General features: G+C 47.2%; 2 protein-coding genes across 4 annotated transcripts in view; both read right to left on the bottom strand.

The window, feature by feature from the left end:
* The window catches only part of zgc:109889 (uncharacterized protein LOC553542 homolog), a 21,475-nt gene extending 13,755 nt beyond the window's left edge, over positions 1-7,720 (bottom strand). The window contains exon 1 of one of the 3 annotated variants that reach the window (XM_062384433.1): positions 7,536-7,720. The gene's annotated coding sequence lies outside the window, so the exon portion shown is untranslated. The remainder of the gene's footprint in view (positions 1-7,535) is intronic. The other 2 variants (XM_062384434.1, XM_062384435.1) reach the window with 2 other exon arrangements.
* A 1,451-nt stretch (positions 7,721-9,171) lies between these two features.
* Positions 9,172-22,008, bottom strand: htr2cl1 (5-hydroxytryptamine (serotonin) receptor 2C, G protein-coupled-like 1). The gene is made up of 6 exons (XM_062384436.1): positions 21,618-22,008; positions 16,961-17,161; positions 14,444-14,607; positions 14,207-14,360; positions 13,392-13,627; positions 9,172-13,176 (listed from the first exon to the last, which is right to left on the bottom strand). Exons 1-6 carry the CDS (start codon positions 22,006-22,008, stop codon positions 12,616-12,618), a joined length of 1,707 nt encoding a protein of 568 aa, XP_062240420.1. The 3' UTR covers positions 9,172-12,615.
* Between the last annotated feature and the right edge of the window lie 705 nt (positions 22,009-22,713).

Below are 22,713 nucleotides of genomic sequence, written 5' to 3'. Positions count from 1 at the left end.
GACGTGTTCCCCGTCTCCTCGCCCAGCTGAGAGTGTGTGTCTGTGTCAGAGAGTGTGTAGAGAACAGGGGGAGTGTGTGCGTGTGTGTGTGTGTGTGTGTGTGTGTGTCTGTGAGGGATGCTGCTGAGATGCTGATGACACTCGTGATGTAGATTTACACGCATGAAAGAATGTGGATGCACACAAACACGCACACACACACACACAGACACACACAGGTCAGCTGCAGGGTAAAGTGGCCTCAGCCTGGTGAACTACATACAGACGAAGACAACAAACACAAAGGAGGTCAAATGGACAGTTCCAAAACTCGTGGTAGAAAGATTGCGAGAACAAATCTCACACTTGTGCACATTTGAATAAATTGAGCTCTTGATTTAATGATGTGTTTTCTCAGATGAATAATTTGTGCTCTCGATTTGGCATAATTTATCAACTTCATGTCTGGGGTGTAAGCTTCACCCCCCCCCCCCTTCACTCTGCACCTCTGTGGTTTTATGTTGAACTCGGACAGAGACACGGGGGTTGTTGGACAAAACTTTGCGTTATCTTTGAGATCACTCTGTATTCTACAGGATAGGAAACATACCGATTTTCATAAATCAGCAGTCAGTTAAATCTGTTGGACCAATCAGAGGCAGCGGCAACATTCCAGACATTACAAGTCGAGCCTGACGCATCGTGAAGATGCATTTCAAGGCCTGTTTGATTTGTGCGACGCTATTTGAGGACACGAGGGAAGGAGAGAGAATTAACAAGACGAGAAGGGGGGGGGGGGTTGTGAAAAGTGTGCCGCCTGATTACTGGGAAGGTCGCCATGGCAACGCGCTGAGGAATCCGCTCGCTGCTCGAGAGTGGAACTCAGAGCGACTCCGAGGGGGGGGGGCAGACAGTAGAGACATAAGAAGGGGGGGGTGGGGGAAATGGACTGTGAGAACTTTAAATAAAGACCTTAAATTCAGAGCAGGTCTCCAGAGGATGTATGTCAGTGGCAGGGTTTGGGACGGGGGGGGGGGGGGGCGTTTGGGAAGTCAAACTCTTGACAGGACGCTTCAGATCAAAGATTCATGATCGAGATGAAACGATGCGAGGACGCATGAGCTCCTCCGTCAGAGAGCGTCAGCTGCTCTATCCACAGATAGAGCGTCAGCTGCTCTATCCACAGATAGAGAGTTCTACACGTTAGCTCCCACCCGGCTGCAGCTACATTCCTGCAGAGGTTTGTGCAGAGTCATCACTTCTTTGCAGAACCTCTATCTCACATGAGGCAACAACCAGATCTGCTGAAATCAGAGGGTTGTAGTTCCTCAGAGTTTATTCCTATTTCAAGTATTCCCTGTTTAAATATAAAATGCTGTAAAGTAATAATGTAGAGGGGGTTTTGATCCCTGAAGGATCTGGATCATTGAGTAACGTCCTCTTCTGTGACACCATCCACAGTTCATCTTGTGTTCGATACCCACACGTCTCTGTGTTTACGTTGTCTCCGGGCACGGCTCTGAAGCTGTGGGTGTAATCACAGCTGTAATCAGATGAGACGTGATCCCTCTGATCCGCAGCCTGTGTCAGATGAGGAGCAGCTGAGAGCCAATCAGCTGCTTCACACCCAGACAACAACTCTGGGGTTAAACTCTGGTCTAAATGCACCAAACCACTGTGAACTCATTTCTGAGGGGAACATAATTAATAATAAGTGAATAACTTCTGACATGTTCCCATGAATAGCTTCATATAGAGGAGGATGGTATAAATTACAGGCCTAAACCAAACTAATCATTCCTGCAGGCGGTCAGCTAATGCTATTACGCTCCGTCTGCTCGGCCACAGACTTAACACACACGCACACACGCACACACACACACACACACACACACACACACACCTCCGACTGTGCGCCACTGAGCCGGCCCTGGTCTGCTCTCAGAGAGGTAAGCCACCCCCCCTCCAGCCTCTTCCACTCGTCTCCTTCTCCTGCTCCATAGGAGGCTCTCGGTATAATCACAGCTAATTATCGTTCCACAGTAACTAATGCAAATGACAAGCCCTGGTTCTCTATGAAGATATGATGAGATGATACGATGCACCGGGGACCGACTTACATTCTCACTCGTGCAACAGCTAGCTGGTGCTGCACTGTTTTCACAAAGGAGTATGAAAACTGATGCTTCATTCAAGAATATAAATATAGAGTTGTTCTTTAAAGGGCAATGAGCAGCGTGTGGGAAGATCTGCTTCACTTCAGCTTCTGGTTTTAAGATTTAATGCTGCACGATCTTGCACAGGACAACGTGACCATGTCCCAGATGTCTTCAGAGTCGTGAGGACGTCGGACGCATCAGCAGCAGAGACGATGCATTTTCAAATGAAAACACATCGTGTGTACGCAGCCTGTGACACAAGCATGATTAGTCCCCCAACATGTTGAGTTAATAACCTCCATTTTGAAATCCGTGTCTTACAGCAGCTCATTAAGGTGGAACTGGGGGAACTGGTCAGACTGGCAGCCGGTGAGCACGCAGCTCTGACACCAGGAGGCTAAACCAACACAGACGCACGGAGCTGATGTTTTATTCAGAGTCAGAATTACCCCGGCTGCGCTCGGTGGGCTCGGGGAAGCTCTCCGCTTGGGCCTGAGCCAGTTGTCGGCTCACAAACAGCAGAACAAAGCTGCAACGGGAAAATAAAGATAAAACAGAGAAACGTGGGACGAGCGTGAAAAACCTGAATCCTGAAAAACAACGGGCTTGTTTGTGTTTGAGGGTAAAGAACCAGACTGTGGGAGATCATCTGAGTTTCAGCTTCGTTTGAACCCCACCCCCCCAAAACACAACCTCCCTCTCCGTCTGGCCTCCTTTCTCCCTCCATCCTAAACTCTCCCTCCTCTTCCTCTCTCTCTCTTTGATGTCTGTATTTGTTGATGCTCTTGGGTGAGGAGCCATTGTACAAAATGATCATAATTACAATGCCCCCCCCCCCAACACACACACACACACACACCCTTCTTGCTAATCCTCCCAAAAAACAAATTATGCAAAGCAGAGCGAGAGCGGAGCTGACGCAGAGATTTCTACACTTCCTCTCTCCAGCTTTTTCTTTCTTCTTCTTCTTCTTCTTCTTCTCCAGGAATCTGCAGAAGAGACGTCCGTCACTGAACGTGAGACGATATAAACGTATAGATAATATTACAAATATAAGTAGAACTCCCTGATGATGGTTTGGCATCAGCTCCGTCAGCCTCTGGTTTAGTTATTCGTCTTTATAGCTATTACAGATTTTATTAGTTATTAGTTAAAGATCCTCAGTTATTTAGCTCCGGCCTCGTTTCAAGTGAGATTAATGTCCCAGGGAGGGGGGGGGGGGTGTTAGACGCGTGGGCTCCTAAACCCAGAGAGAGGAGATTCTCTTCCCTTGTTTCAGCTCATTAAACGTTGATTCACACTTTATATTACTGACACTTTATCTTTATATACACGTTAAATGTTACGGTTCAGCCGTTACCCAGGAACTCCTCTAGGTGGTGAGTTCAAGGACAACACGGAATCTGACAACCTGTCGTTGGCTGCTGAAGATGAAGGCATTAAAAAGCTGGGACTCTAAACTGTTGGAGTGAACAGTACTTTTTGAATTAACAATAAAAGTTTCTGAAACCAATAGAAACAGAGAGATGAAATATTCAACGTGGATTTTCCTTTAAAAAGCAGCTGCACCCTGAACCTCATATTTCTCCTGAGGACATTTAAAGGTTAAAAATCTAAATATATGAAACATCTGCATGAAAAACAGCAGCGACTGTGGAAGCTCATCTCTGCTCCACGCTCCTTTATCCTCTGCTAATGTGGCTGGTAAACAGGTCAGCCACAGAATGAAGGCCACGTTCCTGAACTGCATTCAGTGTGTGTGTGTCTGTGTGTGTGTGTGTGTGTGTGTGTGTGTGTGTGTGTCTGTGTGAGAACGCTCCCTGTGCCCCTCTGCGACCCCGTCCCTCACAATTAAATCCGTCGGCCTCAGCACGATTGCAACAAGTCATCCGGCAGAAGCATGTGACCTGACAAACACACACGAGCACACACACACACACACACAGAGACAAACTGGGTGGACTGGTGCGGGGCCAGTGGGCAGCAGGGCCCGGGCGCTGAGGCCCTGTCACGTTAACGCTGGGATGTGGAGTGTCACCGTGTCCCAGATTCTCTGCTCCCACTTCAAACTGGGAAGTGGAACTGGAGACTGAGGCTTAATCCTCAGTAACACAAGGTTTCTGCAGGTTCCCAGTTGAAGTTAAAGTTAAAAAACCAACATGAAGGAACATCAGGATCCCAGAATAACTAAAACTTCTGCTTAAGTGAAGATAAGGTGAAGTAGCCGAGGAGAGAAAAACATCTCACACACACTCACACACTAAACCCTGTGGCCAGACATCGCCACACAATCAATAGCTTTGTCGATAAAACCAGCAGCAACACACAAACACCGCCCATTGCAACCATTGCCGTACTTTAACGTGCTACAAGCAGTTGGGTCTCATTTCTCCCTCTTTATGACCGACAAGAGCAAAGGAGACAATCAGGGAGACAACTGTCTTCTTCCATAAATGATTCTTAAAAATAATTTCTATTTCTGTGGTCGGGTCGGACTGACGATGAGGTCAGACACAGTGAAGCTGAGTCGGAGAACGCAGAGAAAGGACAGAAGAACAAAGAAAAGCTCCAACACGAGTCAACCTTCATCTGATCCTGAATCAGCTCCTTACACAGACATGCCTCAGTTTATCTGTGACTCCACTTGGTCCAGAACAAACGCACATGTTGGCCAGAGCGAGGTTTCTAACAGAGTTCCCTGTGGGAGCTTCAAATAAACATCAGTATAATCCACACGTTGCTTCCAGCTCGTTCATCTCAGAGGAGCAGGAGGTTTCAGGTTCTATACTCAGCAGCTCTAACTACATTAAACCCAGCGTCTGTCAAAGGGAGCAAAGTGAACCAGAGTGTGTGGAGCCTCAGACAGACGGATCCCATTCAGACCAGCAGCTCCTCTCTGACTGGTCCCATTATGTGAGTGAGGAGTCCCGGGCCGTGTCCTCAGAGGCAACTCACAGCTCAGACCACGACCCGACGCACGGAGCACGTGTGTGAGGGAACAACCAGAGAAATCTGTTTGGAGAATAATCAAATCCCACTTCCTTCCACCTGGAAACCTTTAGGATCACCACATCTGGTTCAGAGAGGAGGCCAGGAACGGGGGGGGGGGGATAGGAAACCTCCATCTGGAAAACGTATAATGTCTTGAGAGGCTGGACAGACGTCTCCTGAGGTGAAAGCACGACGCTGAGCTCTGGAATCCAGATCATCCTCCATGTTGAACAGGAAACAGATCAGCGAGGTTACAGCTCTATAGAAACAACTCACCAACACACAGAGAATCTTCCATGTTTGAGATCTTACAGCAAACGTGTTTGTTCCTTTAGTCATTAAACTACAAATCAGTACAAATTCAGTTTGGAGGAAAGGGAACAGAAGAACAGAGAAGAACAGAGAAGAACGGAGAAGTACAGAGAAGAACAGAGAAGTACAGAGAAGAACAGAGAAGAACAGAGAAGAACAGAGAAGTACAGAGAAGAACAGAGAAGAACAGAGAAGAACAGAGAAGAACAGAGAAGAATCCTGCTGAGTCATGAGTCGAGACGTTAACAGAGACAAGAAGAAGAAATATGAAAACCAACCAGGAAGTTTCTGATCAAACAAAAAAACAGAAGGATGATCTCTGTGGCCTCAACGGAGAAGAAGCTGCACAACATCACAATCCTCTGTCTGTACCTCCATCCCTCAAGTACAATGTGTGTGTGTTTGTGTGTGTGTCTGTGTGTAGTTACGAGTGTCTGTTGTTTTCCTATTTGAGTGTTTATGTCGTCTCCTTCCTCGAATATTCGCTTATGTAAGGAATCAGTTCAAGCATCACTGAGCAGCTTCAGTTATGAATACAACTCTATTCCGCGCACACGCACACGCACACGCATATGCACACCCACTCTCTCTCTCTCTCACTCTCACACACACACACACACAAACACACACACACACACAGTAACACACACACAGAGCAGCCTTATTATTCAATCTCTGTTCACCAGGCTGGAGTCTGGACTGAGCAGTTGATATTTTCACAGTTTCACACGTTGTCGTCATTTTAACACTTCACATGTTTGTGTTGTGTCAAACGTTTCATCCGTTAAAATGTGAGAAAGCACTTGATCATCGATAAAAAAGAAACACATCTTCATCCGACCAACGGACAAACATACAGAGATGTTTATGTAAAATGCTGCAAAACTGAACTACTGCCGATCCATCATTTCCCATCATGCACCTTGGTATCCTCTTTTCTGGTTCATACACACGTGCACAGCTGGGAGGTGAAATCAGGGAACATTGAATCTTATTTGACTTGATCAATAGAATCTGATTCTCCAGAAGGAGTTTGGACAGAGAAGCAACAAGAGGCTCGATTAGAACCTGAAGAATAAATATACATTATAGAGTTTCTATGCATCCTGGGGCAAATGTTAATATGAATATGAACTATGAATCAGAATCCATGCAGAATATCAGAAATACACCTGCAGGCTCGTTGCATGATATTATACATGAGCAGTGCCAAGGCCTGTAAATCAGTTGTATAGAGAACTGAGAGATATTATCAAGAAATGTGAAAAGAGTCGATATTTAAGCATTCTGAGATAAACGTAAATATAAAACATGAATTAAAACTATGCAGGAGATCAACAATACACCGTAGAGACACCTGTTGGCTGCGTATGACATACATATTAATGTATATATACAGATGTTCTTAGACATATATAAACATGTAAAGACGCCTGAAGGCCTCAGAGCACAGGATGACGTCATATCTGCAGATTTAAGTTTCATTCTGTAGTTTGAGAAACGAAGAGAATCTGAGAACTCACGTGAATCAGGACAGTTACAGATATTATATAGATATTAATGTTCATGTTTTTATATTGTCTCTGCATCTGGGAATACATGGAGATATATACTCTCCAAAAATATAGCTTTAGAGCGGATGATGTCACTGCTCTGTTCCACACACACACGCATACACATACACACACACACACAAACACACACCCATACATACACATACGCACACACACACGCACACACACCTGATCACTGCCAAATACTGACACACGTTCATATGGGGGGGGGGGGGGGGTACAGAGAGACACAGAGAAGAGAAATAGAAAGATAGATAGAGGGGGGGGGGGACGGTCACGATGCGAGAGAGAGAGAGAGAGAGAGAGAGAGAGAGGAGGAGGAGAAGAGAGAAAATGATGAAGGGTCGAATCCCGCAGATGAATTAGACTCTAATCAACACGCACGCGGACCAGCTGCCCATCAGTGCGCTGTGTCTCGTGCGTGCACGACGCAGTAACAACAACAAACGCACCCTCCCTCCCCGTGCACGAGCATGTGTGTGTCACACGCACAGCAGATTAAAATCCCGGTCACACGCACCTGTGCTCACCTTCTTCTTCTTCTCCTTTATTCTGCTCCTCCCGTCGGCTCCTCGGCTCCGAGCGTCAGGGCAGCGCCTCCATGTTCGAGGAGGAGGAGGAGGATGGAGGGATGGAGAGGAAGAGGAGGAGGAAGAGGAGGAGGAGGAGGAGTGGAAGCCTTTGAAGTGAGCAGACGTGGGCCCTGGTCGCAGCGCAGCGCGTGCACTGGATCAACGTCGTTTCCAAGGCAGCGTCCTCGGTGCGCGCGAGCATACAGACACCGAGTGTGACTTCCGGTCAAAGTTTCAACGTAAAGGTCTGACACGACTCAACGTGTTTCGTCTCATTCAGATTCAGTTTTATTCTTTGAAATCAATTTCTCACTTTCCTCTGGTGATGGTTTTTTGTTTTTGCACATAAAACGCTAACACATAACAAACTGAGGTCTACAACACAATGATAAATCTATATCGATATGATTAACACTAAACAGCAACACTCCCATATTCATATGATGAAAAAAAAGTATGCAGTTATTGTGCAGACTGGTTTTATTTTGAAAGCACACGTCTGTATTTCCGGTGCCGTCTCTCACTAGCTTGACACAGATCAGACAAACGGAGCTGCAGCAGAGGCGGAACCGCGCATGCGCGTCCGAAACCCTCCGGATTCTAACGGTGACGGTCGAGACCCCCCCACCCACTGCACCGAGCAGAGGGTCCGAGCGCCCCCCTGTGGAGGAGGAGGAGAGCTGCACACCTGATTGAGCTGTGACTCATCCAGAAGCAGACGTTCCTGTTGTCTGTGATTAAATAAAGTTAACACGAATTGAACATAGATAAAATAACAGGTAACGACAGAATCTATAGATGATGGAGAACTGTAATGAAAACATATCTTAATAAGTAGTATAGAAACTCAGGCTATAGACAAGTAGTTATGGTTGTATAAAACATATCTTTAATATTATTATTAGTGGCTTCACTACAAATGAGGAAGTGGAATCTTAATGTTCTTGTAAAATCATTGTTTCTTAAAATGTCAACATCACAAATTCTGATCCAGTCAATTGGGATTGAGTTCCACCATCCTGCTGTGTCCCTGCTCCACCACTCAGTGGCGCTGTTTCCTCATGATCGACTGTGTCGCTGTCCTTGGTGCTGAACTCAGTAATAACTCAAAGATGCATTTACCAGATTTTTATTATTTTCCACAACATTCCTCTTTCTACAAACTCAGAAATATCACATTTGATCTTAAAACTCTGATTTGGATAAACATATATATATTTATATATTTAAATCTCTACCAGGCTGAACTAGTCAGATTGATGCTTTCCAGGTTTGTCTGAGGATTCGTCACGAAACAACCAGAGCTGATCCTGAACCTTCACGTCTCAGATCACTGCACCGGCTCTGAAAGACGCAACTTTAAAATCACAGAACTGGTCTATTGAAGATTTAGTTCCTTCACAATAAAACCAGTTCACCTCCCAAAACACTGTTTGGTCTCATTTGTCTCACGACTGATCCACGACTTCTCCGTCCAGAGGAAGACGTGGAGAAGAATCAGCTCCAGTCAAACAAGATGACGGTGAAAACCTGCTTAATGTGATCAACTCTGGTCGATGCAGAAATGAGCGGATTGTCCACACGTCAGAGTTATATTTTAATAAATAAATAGCAGCATCACACAGAAAAAAAAAGAAAATACACACTGTGTGGATGATGTTCGCTGTAGAAACTCAACTTGTGTTCTTAGACAAACATTCACAATGAAAATGCTTTAATAAAAAAACAGCCAGCTCAAAAACAATAGAGGGTTCAACACGTAAAGGAAAGATTAAGCTAAACCACGAGGGGCAAGTCGTCCTAGGGCGAGACAAACCAACGCCGGGGGGGGGGGGTCAGGTTCATCAAACTCTGGGGCGACTGCAGCTCCGGTTATCTGACAGAGACGCTCACTGACAGAGTTTCACAGGATCCATTCGGTGTCATTTCATTCAATCCTTCCGTCGGCTGCCAGATAAATTCAGGATTGAGTTCCAGATTCTTTTAATAGCTTTAAAAAGTGCAGCACGGCCCCTCAGTCAAACAACTCAGCTTCTCACTCCGAATGCACCAAGATGAGATTCAAGAGTTTCCAACCAGCCGCTAAGTCGAGGCCGGTAACTCAGGGGGAGCAGGCTCCTCTCGTCTGGGCCTCCACGTTCAGGGGCGTCCTGGAGACACTGGTTTTTAAATAATTGATTGAAACATTTGCCTGGTTTTTAACTGGTTTTGACAGATGTTTGATTTTCTTCCCTTGATGCTTTGTAGAGACTTTGCTGGATTCAGATTTAGACTCTTACTTCCTGTTGAACTGTAGATCATCGTGGTGCTGGACGTTCTTGGGAGAAGGGAAACAGGAGAAGCCTTGTTTCACGTTGTGCTCAGGTTTCCCAGCTCTCACCGAACGTGTCAGAGTGAAACTTTGTCAACAAGCGTCTCCTGATATGTCTATACACACCAGACCTGGATCCAATCATCAGCTGAAACAGTTTCAGATTCTATCAGAGCGATTTGTCCTCGTTCGGTGAAAAGACTCTGAGTCAATCAGAGGCAGTGATTGGATCCCGGCCCGCTACACACACAGGTACACAGGGAACACAGAGTTATTACATTGCACCATACGGAGTTGGTCTTTCTGTCGCCCTCCGAGGATCCGACCCGTCCATCTCCGTTCAGAGAGTCCTCTCTTCTCCGCGTTCCCTCGTGTTGTGTTGTTGTGTTGTTGTTGTTGTTGTTTTTGCATTCTAAGATGAAAAGGCTGCAGGAGCCGCATGCTGTTGTCGTTTGTTCTCTCTTTCCTGTCGGGACCGGTTCAGTCATGAAGAGAGAGAACAAACGAGGGGCCGAGGAAGAGAGGACCTTTTGAACGGACACGTGGAACATGCATGTTATCTGCAGGTCGAAGCTCGGGACCGGTGGACGTCTCCGTGTGGAGAGAGGTGACGACCTCGGGGTCGGTCGGTGGCACAGAGCGGGTCCATTGTCCAGAGGAGCTCAGAACCAGGATGAAGCCGCTCCCCGGGTTCATTCTGGTTCCGACCCGGCCGCAGACGTCAGGCTTCGCTTCCGTTTGCTCCAGGGGGAGGGTTTGAACTTTGACCTTGACCTGAGGGAGGGGCCACATGATGATATCAGTATCGTTTGTTCTGGGGGAGTAAAACCAACTTGGATCATTTCTCAGCTGTGGGGAAGACTCTGTGATATATTGCATATTGCACCTTCTTTAATTTGAACTTAAAGTATAAAAGAATAAAGAATCATTTTTCAGATTCAACGGACGATCAGACTCAAAGAACTTTTCCCACAATGCAACTTAACAGAATCAAATCTCCTGCCTCCTAAATGCAAACACATCCAGTTTTATTATTATTCATCCATCTAATATCTATACTGCTTATCCTTATTAATCACATGCTAAAAACATGCATTTTCATTTATATTCCCCTTTGAGATCAATTTGTAGCTGATGATAAACCTAAATATGATAATATCTTGAATCTGTTCCCTCAACATGTGACCCTGAGGCTTCAGGGTTTTCAGCTGACGGAGACGTGCGGTGGAGGAACTACTGCGGTGGAGATAAAACGCTCCTGATGGAGTCAGAGGTTTGTCTCTTAGCGTATCGACTTCCTGTCTGAGGGGACAGACGAGATCGGTACGAGGTCGTCTCTCAGGGGGGGGGATCTGACCGCCGGGTTCAGGGTCTGTGAGATTCTCTAGAAGCGAAGCTCACTGATGAATATGGAGAAAGTGTCATTTCCCCTCTGAGGGCGTCACTGTCGTTAGTCTGAAGACACTTTGACCCCCGGTGGCAGGAGGAGGGATTTCATCTGAGAGGAAAAAGATTTATCTGAATTCTGACCTTGAAGCTTCGAGTTCTTCACAGACGCCTTGAATCCCAAACAGCCCAGACTCTGATCTGCTCATATTATAATATCTGACATCACTGCAAAACATTCATTGATCATCTTGAGTTGTTTTTCTCCTCTTTTTCTGTCTCTGTTCTTTTTCTCCATATCTCTGTTAATGTGTGAATATAAATAAAGGTTTTCTGTATTGAAAGATAGTTGTGATATTATTGCATCCCCGTGTTTTTGCAAAATCTTTACGTCTTTGGCTTTATTATTGTTATTTGCTCATCTTGTATTAATTTGTGTGTTTGCTTATTGAAACAATGTTTGTGAAATAAAGGTTTGTGTGATTTCATGAAGGCAACTCTGATATTAATGACTTATCGGTTATAATTATCCTAAAATCATTATATTTAGTTCCTCTAAATGATGAAAGGAACTTTGTGCCCAACAATCTTTTGATTCCAAACTTTACTGAGTTAAAATAACAACGTGAACCAACTGAGGATTCTGGTTCTGAACGAGAAGCCGGAGCCTGAGTGTCTGCGCCGGGTCTTCAGCTCCTTCAGCCACTTGTTCTGCAGTGTCACGCCACCGCCACCAGGTGGCACTGTGAGTCCACCTTGTACATTCCGTCATCTTGGAGAAAGTTTGCTCCTTCAGAGTAAAGCTCCTCGGTGATTCATGCTGGAGCGGTTTCATTCAGACGAGTTTGTTTTACGACTCGGCACAAAAATAGATTTGGTTGAGTTCGCTCGGCGCGGAGTCGACTGCATTTAGACTGTGAAGGCGTGGAGTCGCAGTTTGACCCCGGTGACCTCAGCGGGGGTGCTCGACTCTGTGACTCTGGATCTCGACCCCATGAAGTGAGCGATGACGCCTCCATCGTCTGTTCGTGGAGTGAAAACCAACATTTTGGCAACAAATAAAAAAACGACACGTCTGGAAGGTTCGTACCAGTACACTGGTGGAAATGCCACTGTTTCAGGTTCGATTCCCTACACACTGATGTGAGTGCTGCACCTCTGTGCGGGGATAAGGCTCCTCGCCCCAGACCTTCACAATAAGAGTCCCTCCTGCAGGGTCGAGTCCCTCCTGGAAGCCGCCGGTGAAACGCTGCTCGCTCCAGCGTCCAGAAGAAGACATGAAACCACGTGCACAGTCACGTGCACAGTCACGTGCACAGTCACGTGCACAGTCACACGCTGCTCGTGAGTTCTGTGGACGCAGGGTTGCAGCTGATCAGAGACAGCTCCAGCTCCGTCTCCGTCTCCGACACCCCCCCCACGTTGTAGCATTCCGAGAGGCTGTGAGACACAATTCCAATTTCCGTCTTCTCGTCGTCCGTGGTGTCCTCCGGGTCGACCGCCAGCCGCCCGTTGCCCCCCCGGCTGCCGTTGCGACAGTTACTGTTGCGGTCCACGCCCGCCTTCCCGTGACTGCCCATGAGCAGCGGGGTCACGGCGTGCGAGGGGCACTGGGGCGGGACCAGGAGGGTTTTGCAGCCCTGTCCGGCCGCGGCCCCCACCTTGTACTGACACCTGATGTAGCTGGAGAACGCCCTCCTGTAGGTCTTATTGAAGAGGGTGTAGACCAGCGGGTTGACCCCGGAGGAGATGTACCCCACCCACACGAAGACGTTGAGCAGGTCGTGGAGCAGCGCCTCGTTGCAGGAGCCGCCGCACAGGACGGAGGTGACGTTGGTGATGAAGAAGGGACACCACATGATGAGGAAGAGGAAGAAGACGATTCCCAGGACCTGAGAGGAGAAGAAGAAGAAGAACGGAGAGAAAGAGAAACAGATGTAAAGTGAAACGAGTAGAACTTCAGAACCATGGATTGTGCTTCTTCTCTACACTAAAGTTAAACCACTGGAAGTTAACGACAGAAGATTTCAAGTGACTGTTCGATTCCACCTTGAACACTTGTTGGGATTCAACCCCAGAACCACCTGCCGCCGCTCTCCCTTCTCACCTTGGAGGCTCGTCTCTCGTTCTTGATGGCCTGCATCATCCCCCGGCGCCCGTGGCTCCCCGACGTGTCGCCCCGGCCCGGCCCGGCGGCCGGCGAGCTGAGCTGCGACGCCGCCTCGGAGCTGGGGATGATGCTGATGCTGTCGGACTTGGAGGAGCTGAGCAGGATCGTGGGCTCGGCTCCTTTCAGACAGCTCAGGGTGTTCCGCCTGCTCGGAGGGGGCGGCGGCTTCACGTCTGTGGGAGGGGCAAGAGACACGTCAAGGATCCATCTCACCCGTCTTGTTTTACCAAATTAAAGGAGACACATGATGGTTCTTTGTGTTTCTTTGTGTTTCTTTGTGTTTCTTTGTGTTTCTTTCCTCTACTGTGTCATATGAACGTGTTACACTGAATTACTCCCTTTGGTTGGATACTTTATCCTGTATACCTGCCCTGTGGACCAGTGAAACCAGTAAGAACACGTTGCTGGTTCAAATCAAATTCTGGCACATTATTCAGTTTTCATCGACAGTGGAGGAGCTGGAGTCTGGACTCGGGCTCGGGGGGGAGCATCTGTCCGGCTGCGGCTCAGACGCCATCACCACCGTGAACATCTGCTGCATCAGCACTTTGCTTTTTATTTTCTTTACTCATTCACAACTTTTTGCAACTGATGACAAAAATCTCCAAGAAGGAAAAACAACATAAAAACAGACCTAGGACTCAGGATAGAGAACATGTGGGTTTTGCAGATGGTTTATTTCAGAGATCTACTGAATCTCCTGGATGTGAAACACTGGACGATCCAGCGGCTGGACCCCGGTCGGTGTTTACCTGGTGAGTCTGGCGGAGCAGTGGTGTTGATCTGAGGAAGGTGGAAGGTGCTGGACGGAGGCTGCAATGTGTGGGTCATCGCTGGCGTGTGCAAAGGCTGCTGGGAGGAAGCCTTGGCCTCGTATAGGAAGACAGTGGCCTGCCTCTGGAGCACCTGCAGAGGAAGGGGGGGGGGTGTTTAACCCTGGGGGCTGTACAAGTAGTATCGTGTTGCTTTGAAGGAGTATTATTGTGTACCTGGATGGTGAGGCAGTACGACACCACCATTATGACCAGTGGGATGAAGAAGGCCACGAAGGAGCCAATCAGCATGAAGCGCTCCTCGTTGAGGACACAGCTGCCGTTGACGAAGACCTTGTCCTCGTTGTGGAGGCCGATGACGGGGATGGGCATGGACACACCTGGAGGGACGAGAGGAAGCTTCAGTCTTTCATTCGAACGTCCTGGTATTAAAGACTCTGATGCTCTGCTCCCGTCTCATTGGTCAGAAGCTTCAGTCTTTCATTCGAACGTCCTGTTATTGAAGACTCTGATGCTCTGCTCCCGTCTCATTGGTCAGAAGCTTCAGTCTCAGCTGAACGAGCTGCTCTTCTTCATCTGAAGCTGAATTCAAACCAAACACTGATCAGACTCATCAGCTGGAAACACTCCAGGTCGCTTCAGAGTAATGACCATGAAACGAGCGGAAAGATGCAAACTCCAAAAATAATATATAAATATATAAAACATGGAGTTTAAAACCGGCTACATCTGTTGTGTATTAATATGCTGTTACAGTTCTTTATATAAATATAAGAAGTAGGAGGTGAGAACAAGACTTTAGAGGCTGAGCTGAGTTTGGCAACGATCAACTAACAATCTGGCTGATTTGTTAATAACTTCAGAGAGTTTTGAACTGATCTCAGTTCAGCTTCACTCTTCAGCTGCAGCTGGTTGTGTCTGTGACTCTCAGTCAGTTGTTCTCTCAGGAGATGGAACCCACTCAGCAGAGTCACAGACAACAGACGCTCAGGGAGAGAAGGAGGAAACTCTCTCTTGTTCCCACTCACACATCAGACTCACTTTCATCCAGCTGCTGCTTCAAAGGTTAAAAGAGTTGATTTAAAAAGGTCAAAACAAAGTGCGATGACATCATCACGGTGTCGGCCGCTGTAATTCACTTAGGATACAGTGCATCATGGTCACAACACAAAACGTGCACCAGCGCCGCTAATGCATCGTTTAAATCGACTGCATGCACAGACACAGACACACACACACACACACACACACACACACACACACACACACACACACACACACACACACACACACACACACACACACACACACACACACACACACACATGCTGCCTAGGAGGATGAATTAATTTCCATTAATTGAAAACGTTTTACCCGAATGTCCAAATAACCTGTGGTGTGCAAACAGTTCTGACTAATGAGTCTGTCCAGTGATCTGTGTCGAGCCAGGATTCATTCACTGCGTCTCCAACAGAGTGTGTGTGTGTGTGTGTGTGTGTGTGTGTGTGTGTGTGTGTGTGTGGAGGAGACCTTAAAAACCTAATTCACCCAAACTCCAAAAAAGTAGCACATAGCTAAGCAGACAGTTTCTGATTTAGAGCCCTGATGTGAGATATTTGTCCTCTTGGAATTCAGTATTAACGACACTGGTCTTGTTAAACCAACACAGCCGGAAGGAGACACTGGTTTACACCCAGATTATATATCACATGTTGCCTGGGTTCGAACTGGGATCCCACAGGAGGAGCTGGGTTCATGCTTTGACAAAACCATGAACCCTGTGGTTAAAGAAACTTGTGTAATGTCCAGCTCCTTAAGCTGCACTTGCTCTGGATCTACACATCTGGATCTACACATCTGGATCTACACATCTGGATCTACACATCTGCAGTGTGATTGACAGCAGAGCGGCTGCAGGGATCTTCTGTTTGTCTGCTGATCCTTCAGCTGATCGGTGTGAACCCTCAAAGACCCGATCACAGCACAGACCCTTCAGAGGGGTCAAGGAAACACCAGCAGGACAGAACAGGAGATTTCTAAGGATTAAAAAAAGAATCCGTTTATACTGGTTTCTTTGGTTCAGCACCGAAAACACCAAGATGGATTCCTGCAAACTTATTATCCACGATCACCGGAGTTTATGTGATTTGGAGGCGAGAGAGCAGCTGCACAAGTTTGTCTCTGTTTCTGGGATTCGTACACACTCACACACAGAGGGGGGGGGGGGGGCTGAGGGAAAAGTTTAAAAAGTCCTCACAGCACTCAACACTTTCCTCAGAGGGAGGAACAAACACACACACACACACACACACACACACACACACACACACACACAAACGACAAACTCATTACCTGAGGCTATTACACTGAAAGCATTGCTCTAGCTGGAGGGGATGGACAAATGAACCTGAACAGCTGCTCAATAAAATGAAAACACTCAGATCGAGACTCAGAAACGAGCAACAGAGTGAATCAACCACTCTGTGACACCGGGGGGGGGGGAGTCACTTTTTAATACGTGTTAATATATGATTTAAAGAGTCAGTTAACCCAAGTTAAAAGAGAAATCCAATTCTAATGTGGCAAGAGGCAGATCGGGCTGAAAACACGTCCAGGGTGAAACCGGCCTCTCACCAGAGCTGAACTGGGATTAGCTCCAGCTCCCCAGCGACCCCTGGAGGACAAGTGTAAGAGATAATATTCTACACCGCATGTGTCATGGTGCACTCTGACCTATCGAGATGGTCCACACGGCGGCGATCTTCATCATGGCCTTGGTCCTGGAGTTGAAGCGGCTGTGCTCGATGGGGTTGCGGATGGCGACGTAGCGGTCCAGAGAGATGGCGCAGAGGTGCATGATGGAGGCGGTGGAGAACAGCACGTCCAGGTAGATCCAGATGGGACACAGGGCGCTGGGCAGGGGCCAGGCGTAGTCTGCAGGGAACAGAGAACCAGAAGCTCAAAGACTGAAGAGGCTCGACTCAACTGGAATCAACCGGAGCACATCACAGCACAAGAGCTCTTTGATCCTGAAGAATTCACAAGTTCCCACGAGGCTCCACTGCAGCTTCTTCAAGCATCACTCATGATTAGGATCATTATTTAAAGTTGTTTACAAGGACGGTTAAGATGACATGATTAGTTTACAACAGAGATGTTCCCTGTGGGAAGGAAAAGCTCTGAGAGATCTTTCTGCACAAACTTATATCTGCTGTGTCTAAAGATGAGATGAGATCAAATGAGATGAGATTAGATTAGATTAAATAATCTCTTTATTAATCTCACAACAGGAAAATCGACAGTGTAAAGTGTAAATTAACGGAAATCAAATTCCATAGTAGTTCTCTCATTCATCTCAGTCTACAGCGACCATCAGAGCTGATCCTGAGGCTGTGTTAATCCCTGAGGATGAGATCTGTCCCCCCCCCCCCCCCCCCCCCCCCCGAGGTTAAAGGTCACGGTTAGACCCTAACCCTAACCCTGCTGGCGAGTCAGACTCTGTTCGCTGCTCTGCAGGATGAACAGTGCGGGTCAGTGGATAAAGAAACCAGTCCTCCCTGTCACTCTGCAGCACTGGGCCAAGGGGCCACTGGGCCAGTGGGCCGCCCAGCACCACAGCTGAGGAGTCTAACACCAAATCAACTGGGAGGAGTTTGGCAGAGAGCAGCTGCAACAGAATACAATCAATTAAAACTCCATCAGCTGGACTGATTGGAAATGAAGCTTTGAATCACGGGACTGTTTTATCTACGAGCAGCAGAGGAGCTGAGGGAGAATAACATGTTCAAGCTCCTGTGATGAAGGTTCCCTGTGGTTCTTCTCTGTCACGTCTGGTGTGTAGCTTTCCAGATCATGTGTCACTTCAAATACTGAAGTGAAGTTTAAAGGAGACACATTCTGCTTCTATTCAGGATTTAAATCAGTGTCATTATTTAAAAATGTTCAGAAAACACATCGCTGTTGCTGCAGCTCCTCCTTTCAGCCTCTGTCTCTAATCCCTTCCAGCTCCTGTCTCTTTAAAAGAGCATGTGATCATTTTGAAAAGAGAATCTGTAGAAACAGAGACGTGTGTTTCACCCGTGAGAAGAGAAGGAAGAAGAGAAGGAAGAAGAGAAGGAAGAAGAGAAGGAAGAAGAGAAGGAAGAAGAGAAGGAAGAGAAGTGAAGAGGATCCTCTGCTCTGCCTCCGTTATGATTCCAGCTGTGACGGCTTTTCTAACCTGGACGTTCACGTTGAGTCTGAGTCTTTCTACGCCTGCAGCTATTTATATGCGCACACACACGCACACACACAAACACACACATGCACACGCACACACACACACATGCACACGCACACGCACACTGAGAGCTTAATGTGCAAGCAGCACGTATGTGATGCATGTTGAGTGAATCATGGGTTCATGTGTGTGCGCTGAGTGGGAGGCAGCTTGCATAACTTTTTAGAGTTCAAACACTTAGTAAAGGGATGACACACACACAAACACACACAAACACACACACACACACACACGCAAACACACACACACACACACACACACACACACACACACACACAGACACAGGTGTTGCTCAGCTGACTCAAATCTACTGTGAGAGCTACAGCGAAACATCAAGTCAACAAATAAACAATTTTGTCTCTTTAAAATCAGCACAATAAAAAATAAAATTGTTTCAGAAATTGACTTGGCTTAAAGAAAGGAAAAGGGCCGAGACAGAATCCATTCTGTATCTGAACAAAACTTAAACCTATGTTCCTCTCCTGTCCTCTCCTGTCCTCTCCTGTCCTCTCCTGTCCTCTCCTGTCCTATATGTCCTCTCCTGTCCTCTCTTGTCCTCTCCTGTCCTCTCCTGTCCTCTCCTGTCCTATATGTCCTAATCTCTGTGGTTATCCAGCCAACACATATTCAGTTAACTGCCTCATTCTCTCTCCTTCTCTGGATCTTGTCTCACAGCCGTCTCAGTTTGTGTCCAGTAGATATTCATGTTTCTAATCCGTCAACGCAAAGATGACATATCTCATTTAATCCACTGTCAGGGAATATAGTGTGTGTGTGTGTGTGTGTGTGTTTGTGTGTGTGTGTGTGTGTGTACATACATGTTCTCTCAGTGAATGTGTGCCTTCCACTTGGCTCAGAGAGATCATCTGAGTGATAACTGTGATTGAATTCACCTCCAGGTCAAATACTTGTATGCTCCTCCATGTGTGTGTCTGTGTGTGTGTGTGTGTCTTTGTGTGTGTGTGTGTGTGTGTGTGTCATCACTCTGGAGACATAGACATCAATTCTACTTTATCATCATTGTGTTTATTCCAATTAAAGAAATACAAAATGTATTTGCGTGTGTCACCGCTGTACTTGTGTGTGTTTGAGTGTGTGTGTTTGAGTGTGTGTGTGTGAGTGTGTGTGACAACTGTACAAGTAGCTAAATTATGATCATCATCATCTCTTATCATGATTGCAATCATCATCATCATCATCATCATCATCATCGTAATCATCCTTTCATTAGTGAAATCTGAATGATTCACTGTCGATTTAAATAGTGAGAGAACATCCTGTGTGTGTGTCTGTGTGCGTCTGTGTGCGTCTGTGTGTGTGTGTGTGTGTCTGTGTGAGATCCATCGCTCAGTCAGCCGTGGGGATCAATGCAATCAAGTACCCGTCTGCTGGGTAACACTGCGACTTTAGATGCAGGCACCGTTTTTCGATATTTTTGTGAGTCTCCATGTGTGTGTGTGTTTGTGTGTGTGTTTTTGTGTGTCTCTGTATCTGTTTGTGAAGCGCACAGTAAAAGATGGACCTGCCGGAGCCTTACTTATTTCTTCTGTGTGCTTCCATGAGTGATTGATCACCGCAGTGAGCAATCAGCAGCAGCAGCTTTAAGGAGCAGACGGACACAGAGCGACTCTGTCATTTGACCGAACTCGACCCATTAAGCTGCAATCAGCCTCTTCACGTCCTGCTCTGTATTCCAGAGCGACGCCAGGGACAGAGCAGAGGTGTGAACGCAGCAGCTCATCTGAGAAATCTGTGTAAATCTATGGTTAACGTTTTATTCCAGCCTCTATTTATTTATTCATGCTATTAAACATGATCTGTTTCTTCAGGTGTTGACGACTGTTCGGCCTCAGCACGGGTGAAGCTCCACAAACACTACATTTCCCACAATGCATCTCAAACACTTCAGGGTGTGGAGTTAGACAGTGAATGATATAAACAATCTATGAGTCGGAAAGAGGGGAGAGTTGCATTCTGGGTAATGTAGTCACCAGGTTGTGTGAGGGAAGAAGAAAATTGGGAATAAGATGATTCTTCTTATTTTGAACTGTCCACCGTGAGATTGACAGGATCCCTGGAAGACAAATCCATTTAAGACTCAATCAACCTGTTGACAGCATCAGGGTTGTTTTTCTAACCCCCCCCCACCGTCCATTTATTGTCCAGTAACGATAACGTCTGCGTTGACATTTTACCAGAATCCCAGAAACTCTTCAGTTCGCAGCTGAACTCAGTGAATCCAAATGTTTCCTCTGAGGAAAACAAGATGAGCTCACGAGTCACCGGCTGATAAACGACAGAACGTCACTGAGGAAAAACAAATCCCTCAGCACCGACTGAGCCCGATCACCGGTCCTTCACCTCCACCGTCCTGATGACGTGTTATCTCCTGGCAGCTGATCAGAAGGACGTGTAGTGACTGTCATCTCAGACCAGGATGTTCTATCACATCACGCCTGTGCAGCTCTGCATATTCAGACCAATGTCTTGGAACAAACTATCAACAGATGTGACGTTGGCTGAAATGAAGTCGGACTCCTCATATCTCTGTCCCGAGGATTTGTCTGTAATTTGTATTTTTATAATAATAATGCAGCGGATGAAGGTTTAGATGACGTCTCCCCGGGTGCTGCCGCTGAGACGTGGCTGGAACGTTCAGAGGGAAACAACCCTTCTCTTTAATTTCATGTTTTTACTCAACAGTGGGAGATTAACTCAACACACGGGCTGCGATACAACAACCCGCCGTCCTATCACGCTGATGTGGGCGTTCGACTGATGGAACGATGTCTCTGTTATCAAGTTGGCTTCCTGCAGCGTTTTCAATCCAGTCATGAAACACAAGCGTCTCCGAGAAGCAGAAATCTTTCCAGTAATTGCTCTGAGAAATGTTTTTAAAAATAATGACAGGGTTTATATCTCAGTGGCAACAGCTGGTGAGTGGGAGGAGGCTCAAGTTCAAGGGAAGGAGGGGGGGGGGGGGGAGACACATTTATAGCATGTGTCTCTTCAGAATTAGAAAATGAATCAAATCTACTTAGTAACTCGAGCACATATCTAGTAGAGAGAGGAGAGGGGGTCTGATAAGCAGCAGTGTTAGTCGACACTCACCATACAGGATGTTGATGAGGGAGATCGGCATCACCAGGATGCCCACCAGCATGTCGGCCACCGCCAGCGACCTCAGGAAGAAGTTGGTGGCGTTCTGCAGCTTCTTCTCCAGCGACACCGCCAGGATCACCAGGATGTTGCCGCCGATCGTCAGAGCGATGATGACGAGGATGAGCAGCGCCGGCCAGTTCTTGTCCTTCATCACGGCCCTGGTGACGGACTCCTGGGTGAAGTTGTCCACTCCTGCGCTCATGGCCGCCGCACCGCCGACTCCGAGGGTTTGGTTGAGGTCCAGAGGGTTGCTGCTCGGCCAGGACATCCGGCCTCCGCCCTCCAGAGAGGAGGTGGTGGTGCTGAAGCCTCCGAGGAGAGCGCGTGCTGGTCCGCCCATCCCGGAGCCTGACGGGGGTTCAACGAGGGCCGTGGTTTAACTCCCCTCCTTCACCAGCAGGGGGAGAGTTTATAGGTGTGTCTTCCAGAATGCATTATTACACAATGGCTTGAGAAGGGGAGATAAACAGGGGGGGGGGGGGGGGGGGGACCACTTAGGGGATGGGGAAGGGCAGGGATGGGGAAGGGAGGATTTCAGAAAAGTGTTCTGCAGTTCCTTTCAAGTAAAGTCTCACTAGCTGCAAACTCAAATTGTTTGCTCGGGGTTGAATCGGCCATTTCCTGTGTCGTTTCTTTAACGTTCAGTTTCATTCTCCCCACGATGGATCTGAGAGTGTAAGAGTTCCCAGTTTAGAGCTCAAAACGGACTGGTTCATTTCCATGGCTGGTGTCGGGTTCATCCTTCAGGGTCTGGAGTGGGATTGTAGATCTCACTGGTTTGCTGGGTTGATTCCCGGCTGGTGAAAGTAGTGTTTCCTCTTTCAGGTCAGAGTCAGTTTGTTCTATTGAAGAAAGAAACAACAACAAAGAACAATCAGGTTATTTCCCTTGAACGTCCAACATGTACGAATCCAGCCCGTCCCTCCTTGTTCATTCTTTCTCTCCACTTCCCTCTTCATCTACACATGCATCGATCTCTCCGGCTTCACCGCGTCTCCTCCCTCACCAAACGAATTCATGTCAGCCATCCTAATGAACGTTTAGG

Source organism: Platichthys flesus, chromosome 24 (genome assembly GCF_949316205.1).
Source record: "Platichthys flesus chromosome 24, fPlaFle2.1, whole genome shotgun sequence".
NCBI lineage: Eukaryota > Metazoa > Chordata > Actinopteri > Pleuronectiformes > Pleuronectidae > Platichthys > Platichthys flesus.
The sequence above is the reverse complement of the archived record's forward strand: the minus strand, read 5'-3'. Positions and strand labels throughout refer to the sequence as shown.

Excerpts from the sequence above, each read along its gene's own strand:
- htr2cl1 (XM_062384436.1), bottom strand. The coding sequence starts at position 22,008 with ATGGGCGGACCAGCACGCGCTCTCCTCGGAGGCTTCAGCACCACCACC. Across the intron at positions 17,162-21,617 it reads CCTCATCAACATCCTGTATG|ACTACGCCTGGCCCCTGCCC; the intron begins GTGAGTGTCGAC and ends TGTTCCCTGCAG. Across the intron at positions 14,608-16,960 it reads CGTGTGGACCATCTCGATAG|GTGTGTCCATGCCCATCCCC; the intron begins GTCAGAGTGCAC and ends TCGTCCCTCCAG.